Source organism: Rattus norvegicus, chromosome 2 (genome assembly GCF_036323735.1).
Source record: "Rattus norvegicus strain BN/NHsdMcwi chromosome 2, GRCr8, whole genome shotgun sequence".
NCBI classification, from domain to species: domain Eukaryota; kingdom Metazoa; phylum Chordata; class Mammalia; order Rodentia; family Muridae; genus Rattus; species Rattus norvegicus.
Window position 1 is genome coordinate 154088484 of NC_086020.1, and position 6000 is coordinate 154094483.

At 50.4% G+C, this 6000-nt stretch overlaps 1 protein-coding gene across 1 annotated transcript in view; it reads right to left on the reverse strand.

Moving 5' to 3' along the window:
• The window catches only part of Rarres1 (retinoic acid receptor responder 1), a 34261-nt gene extending 28723 nt beyond the window's left edge, over nucleotides 1-5538 (reverse strand). The window contains exon 1 of the mRNA NM_001014790.2: nucleotides 5244-5538. Coding sequence (NP_001014790.1) covers nucleotides 5244-5498 — 255 coding nt within the window. The 5' untranslated portion in view covers nucleotides 5499-5538. The remainder of the gene's footprint in view (nucleotides 1-5243) is intronic.
• Between the last annotated feature and the right edge of the window lie 462 nt (nucleotides 5539-6000).

A 6000-nucleotide genomic window follows, 5' to 3' on the forward strand; every position in this document is an offset into this window, starting at 1 on the left:
GCATTTGCATTCGGTTTCCAGGAGCACCATGGTGAACCTTAAAGGAAGACTCTAGGGCAGAATCCTGCGCAGAGCAATTACCCCACCACCAGTAGTCTTGATTTGGAGCACATCCAATACCCCGTGGTTGCAAACGTCCTGGTCTTACATGTAGAAAACCAAATTAAAGTGTTTTGAACAGGGTTTGGGAGTGGGGAATATGACAAAGCCAATTTGCTGCAGAATGGTGGAGGGGGTGCCTGCTTACTAGCTCATCAGGGTACAGTTAGCTTAGGCGATCTGGTGCAAGTTGCCAAGATGCAGACCCAGACTCTGCCCTCTGGGAGCTGGAATGATGGGGCGAAGCCTGAAGTGTGCCTGGGCAGTTTCATGCCAGGCAGGAGCGCTCCACCTCTCTGCTTTGTGCTGTGGTGTCTCCCCCATTAGGCAGGGTGCTGGTCTAGAGATAGCATGGTCCACAGAGGGGTGTCTCTGATTAGGCTGTTGTCTTGCGAAGGCCCCCAAAACAGTTAAGAGCTTTCTTTCCGTGAAAGAAAACACGCCTTCACTTTCCTCTTTTATTGTCTTTCCTCCTGCATCTGCACTGCAGCCTCTTGAGGTCGCCACTGTTCGCTTCCGTGCAATGTGGGCTGCATAATGCACTGCTTCCCTACTCTCAAGACAGACTCTGAATTATTGACATTAATGGAGGCACGCCTTCAAGACGAGCCGTAATTAGGTGTCTAATGTTGGACTAAAGTGCTCCGTAGATCGGAAGAGATGAGGTTCTTTCTTAGTGGAGTATGTGCACTTGGATCTGTATGGCCCAGGGGACAACTTTTGCTCTTGCTTCAGACCCACGGTATTTGAATCCTGGAAGAAAAGCCACTGCTCTCTCTACCTTCTGGCCTGACCAGGGTGGCCTGATGCTTACTGAGAACCAGAGGATTTGCCTATGGGCTGGCTACTGGAGATTCACTTATGTTGGGTGAGGAATAGGCTTAAAGTTGTGTCAAGGCCACTGACCGTATTTGCTTCCTACGATAGAGACCATGGCCAGACGCAACTTGGGGAGGAAAGGGTTTCTTCGGTTTACACTTCCCCAGCACAGTCTATCATTGAGGGAAGCTGAGGCAGGAACTCCAGCCAAGGCCACGCAGCTTCACTGTCTTCCTATGGGTTGCTCTAAAAAAGGACTCTAACCTGAGACCAAGGTAAGGCCAAGGTGGTGCTGCTCACAGTGGGCCGGACCTTTTCACATCCATCATTAACCAACAAAACACCCCATAGACTTAGCTAGGCCAATCTGATGAAGACATTTTTCTCAGTTGAGGTTACTTCTTACTTTGTTTTTGTCAAGATGACAAGAATAGCAAACAAACAAACCAAAACCACCATCACCACCACCACCAACAAACCAGCAAGCACACTCACAAAATCCAAGTTAAATGCTCCAGAAAGAATCCATGCGGTTGTCTCTTCAACTCTTGCTGTTTTGAGTGAGCCAGGATTGTGGAAGAAAGGGAAGTAAGGTTGGAGTACACTTTACACACTGGAGGACTGTGCACTATTCACTTTATACACTGGAGGACTGTGCACTATACACTTTACACACTGGAGGACTGTGCGCTATTCACTTTACACACTGGAGGACTGTGCGCTATTCACTTTACACACTGGAGGACTGTGCACTATACACTTTACACACTGGAGGACCGTGCGCTATTCACTTTACACACTGGAGGACCGTGCGCTATTCACTTTACACACTGGAGGACCGTGCGCTATTCGCTTTACACACTGGAGGACCGTGCGCTATTCGCTTTACACACTGGAGGACCGTGCGCTATTCGCTTTACACACTGGAGGACCGTGCGCTATTCGCTTTACACACTGGAGGACCGTGCGCTATTCGCTTTACACACTGGAGGACCGTGCGCTATTCACTTTACACACTGGAGGACTGTGCGCTATTCACTTTACACACTGGAGGACTGTGCGCTATTCACTTTACACACTGGAGGACTGTGCGCTATTCACTTTACACACTGGAGGACTGTGCATTATGCACTTTACACACTGGAGGACTGCGCTATTCACTTTACACACTGGAGGACTGTGCATTATGCACTTTACACACTGGAGGACTGTGCGCTATTCACTTTACACACTGGAGGACTGTGCAAGCACACACCCTGCTGGCAGTGACCCAAACAGGAACTGAAATGATGTGTTATGGGCATGTTTTCTTGCTAGAGAAAACCCGTGGAGTTCCACTTAGAGGGATCTATGCATACTTACTATTTCATTGGAATAGAGCATGGGCCATCCCCTTCTCCCACTGCACCTTGCCTGGCTGTTTGCATTGTGTCTGGTCTGGGATAAGAAATGGGACGTTTATCAATTCCCAGACAACAGCTGATTCCAGAATGAGTTGGCTTTTTTTTTTTAGGAAGTATATGCCTAGGAAACTGTCCTCAAATCCCAAAAACTCAGTGAAAGCAATGTAGCCAGTAACAGAGAAACCCCCTGGGCCTGATTCAGGACCACCAGTACCTAAGAACTTCCACTACCGCCTGGAATCTGTGCTCCTGAGGCTATACCATTCAGTAGCAGGAAGGTTGGAAAATTTGGTCATGAAAAGGTAGTGTAGGACCAGGAACAACACAGGCCGCTGTAAGGTCTACTCTGCAGTTAGGAAACTGGAGACGCTTCCTTGGTCTTTTTAAAACCATAATCTGCAGTGACTACTCCATCTGACCAGCAGAGGGCAACAGTGTTTCTAGAATGAGGACTCGAAATACTAAAAGGAGAATGGAGAAAATCTTAGAGCTGGAATTATTTGGGGACCTGGCTTTGATGCTTTTGTTTTGTTTTAAGACGGGATACGCTATACAGCAAGAATTGCATCCCTCATCAGGACCTAGTTTATTCACATGTATTTGAAACACCACTCTTGGTTTTATCGTGTTTTCTCATGGTCTGTAGCCCACATCATTTCATTACATAGAACTTGGGATATGTATAGCTCAGTGGTAGAACATATGCCTGGCCTGTATGGGGCTGTAGACTTAATTCATAGAACCCAAAATTAAAACAACTGAACTCACTTAAATTGATTTAATAAGTTGCTGCTGAAAAACCTCAGCTAATCCCAGCCCCTCATGCTGATAAGAAGTACTCACCCCCTACCCCTTGTACTTTTCTCTCTCAGGCATCCACTTGCTCCCCCTGGCCCAGGCCCAGGTGAAGGACAGATGCAGTGTGGCAACCTAGTACTTTGTTCTACCAAAGTGCCCATGGGATAAAGACTGAAAACGAAGGGTGGCGGTCTACCAACCCTTCCTTTTTGTAGCGAATGCTGTGTGGCTGCTCTTGTCATTGGAGCAGAAGTTCCTACAACCATCTTTCTGGAACCTGTCCCCACCAGGCTGAGTTTGTGTTCTCACTCGGCTGGCTAAACACCTCAAAACCACAAGAATACAAAACAAACAAACAAAACCAAAAGCCGTTCCTAAGGCTGCCATCCTCCCCACCCCCAAAGTAAACAGCACCTGCTACAGATCCTAGGAAGTCAGTCCTCCTGGTTTCTGCCACTCTCACAGAGCCTTGCATGCCCTTGCCAGATGACTGTCACCTGCCTGCTTCATCATCTTTAAGGGTAGGCCTTTAGTAACCTTTGAAGGAAAACAATTTCACTCGATTTGTGGAAGAAACTGATTCCCGGCACGCTGGCCTCTTTTCCTTGGCCCCACAATCACATAAGTGTTCAATTGTCAGGGAGGTTAAGGGGAAGTGTAACATTGTTTCTCAGGGCCTTGAATCCCAAGTTTATCTGCGTTCACGCACACACCCCTTAGGATGAGGTAGCGCCACCTTGGAGTTCAGGAGCATCACACCCTACAGATGATGAACAGGATTTGAGAGCCAGCTTCTTTTGTAAGGATGCCAAGGACTCCTTTTGCAAGGGGCAGCTAAAAGGCACAGAAATACAAGGTATTATAGGGAGGGTTTTTAAATTATACTTATTTATCACGTGTGTATATGCATGCCATAGCAGGCCTGGGGAGTCAGGGGACAACCTGGGTTCTTCCACCTTCAGGCTCGCCAGCAGGCACCTTTACCCAATGACTGTCTCACTAGTCCTATTTTATAATTCTTAAAAATCATATTGGATTGAAGGAAAATAATCTCTGGCATTTGAAAATTGGTATACTTGGTCAGTCTGGGCCTTCTGTTTCTTTGTTTTTGTTCTGATAGGGTAATTCTCCCCCAAATATCGAGCTGTCTTCAGGGCTCCTCTTTCCTCTAAGAAGACACGTTCTTAAGTTGTGACTTCATTTCTCTGGTGAACTAATGAAGACTGGAGCTTGGAATGGGGAATGTCCCCGAGGCAGTAAAGATTGTTTTGTTGTTGCTGTTTGTTTTTTTAACAATCAGATAGTTTGCCTTTTTCTAGAAATAAGGAAAGAAGGCTAAGAGTCGAAAAGGTGATTCCCATCATCTGATGCTAGACGGAGGATAGTCTTTATCATCCTACCGATGATTTAAAGCCTGTGCTTGACTCCACCTAGGCTGTGGGGCTGTGGCTTTGTGGAACATCTGGGGAGCCTCGTTGCTCCGGGACTCTGTTGTGTAACTTTAAAAATGTTTGATGAAGAGAACAACGTGACTTCATTCTTACAACTCGACATCTACAGCCACTGCCTGGAAACCAGCAAGCAATCCATGAGCTGAAAAGTTTTCAAGTTTTCGATCACGCTTTCAGTTGTGCAGAAGACTGCTGTCCTGTCACTCCCTGGTTAGATCAGGAGAACGCCAAAGCTAAATGGTCCCGCCACAGACCCCTGAGTAACCTTTACCACTTTTTCCCGAAGCCTTGCCTTGTTCATGACAGTGGCCTGTCATGAACAACGGAACAGACCTAACTCTGAAACTTGTCTGCGAAGCAGAGAGCTGGCTTAGCTCTTGGACACACCTCCCCTACTTTGGTAGGAGCCATAGAGTCTAAGCCATGGGTCGATTGGGTTACACAGTGCTCATGCCAACGGCAACCCACGCTGGGTACCCGGACCACGAGCTGTTATTCGTGGGACCCTTTCTTTCCTCATGTTCCCAAACATGCTAAGTATTTCTGGCCTCCGCAATACCAGAAAGGCTGAGGCAGCGTTGGAGGACTCCGTGCCTCTCGGGCAACACAAGCTCGGGCCAGGAGCGCTGTGATCCCCGAGCGTGTCCCGTCGCATCGCGGCTTACTCACTCACCCACGCGCGGCCCTCCTGCACGGCGGCCAGCACCCGTAGCGCGCTGGGCGAGCCGGCGCGGAAGTTGAGGAAGTGCAGCGCAGCGCGCGCCGCCAGCTGCAGGATCCCGCGTGGCAGCCCCACGGCCGGGGGCTGCCCGGAGACGACGGTGTACTCCGGCTTCACCGGCGCTGCGGCAGCAGCGGCCAGTGCGAGGCTCGGCAGTAGCCAGAGGCTCAGTAGCAGCGCCGGCGGCGGGGGTCGACTGGGCGGCATGGACGCGGGCGACCGGGGGCCCACGGGGCTGCGTGGATGCGGAAAGCTGACGCGGAGCTCCCTGAACCCGGTTCGCGATGCTCGCGGAAATAGGCCACGGCGGCCACTCCTCTCCGCCCCCCGGGTCGCCGCCCTTCGTTGCCTCCCCGGGTCGCCGCCCTTCCTCGCCTCCCCTGTCCAAGCAGAAGGACCAGAAGGCGCCTCAGGGAGAGCTGGTCAGAGAGCGAGTCCCCGATGACGCAGTGAGAGGGGGACTTGGGACAGTGGGGCGCCTCCTTGAGGGCACACCCCGACTCCCGCTCTGGGAACTTGCCTTGTCGCCTGCGGCTGGGCCGATTTCGCAACCCTCGAGTTTTAGAGTGAACCCACTCCAAAGGTTACCTGCGGGTGAGAGAGGAGGCAGGTGGTGAAAGGGACCGGCGGCCTCGGGCCTTGATGGGTAATTTCAGAAGAGACGCTGGGAACAGGGAAAGTGTGCGGGAGCAGGGAGTGAGCACCTGCG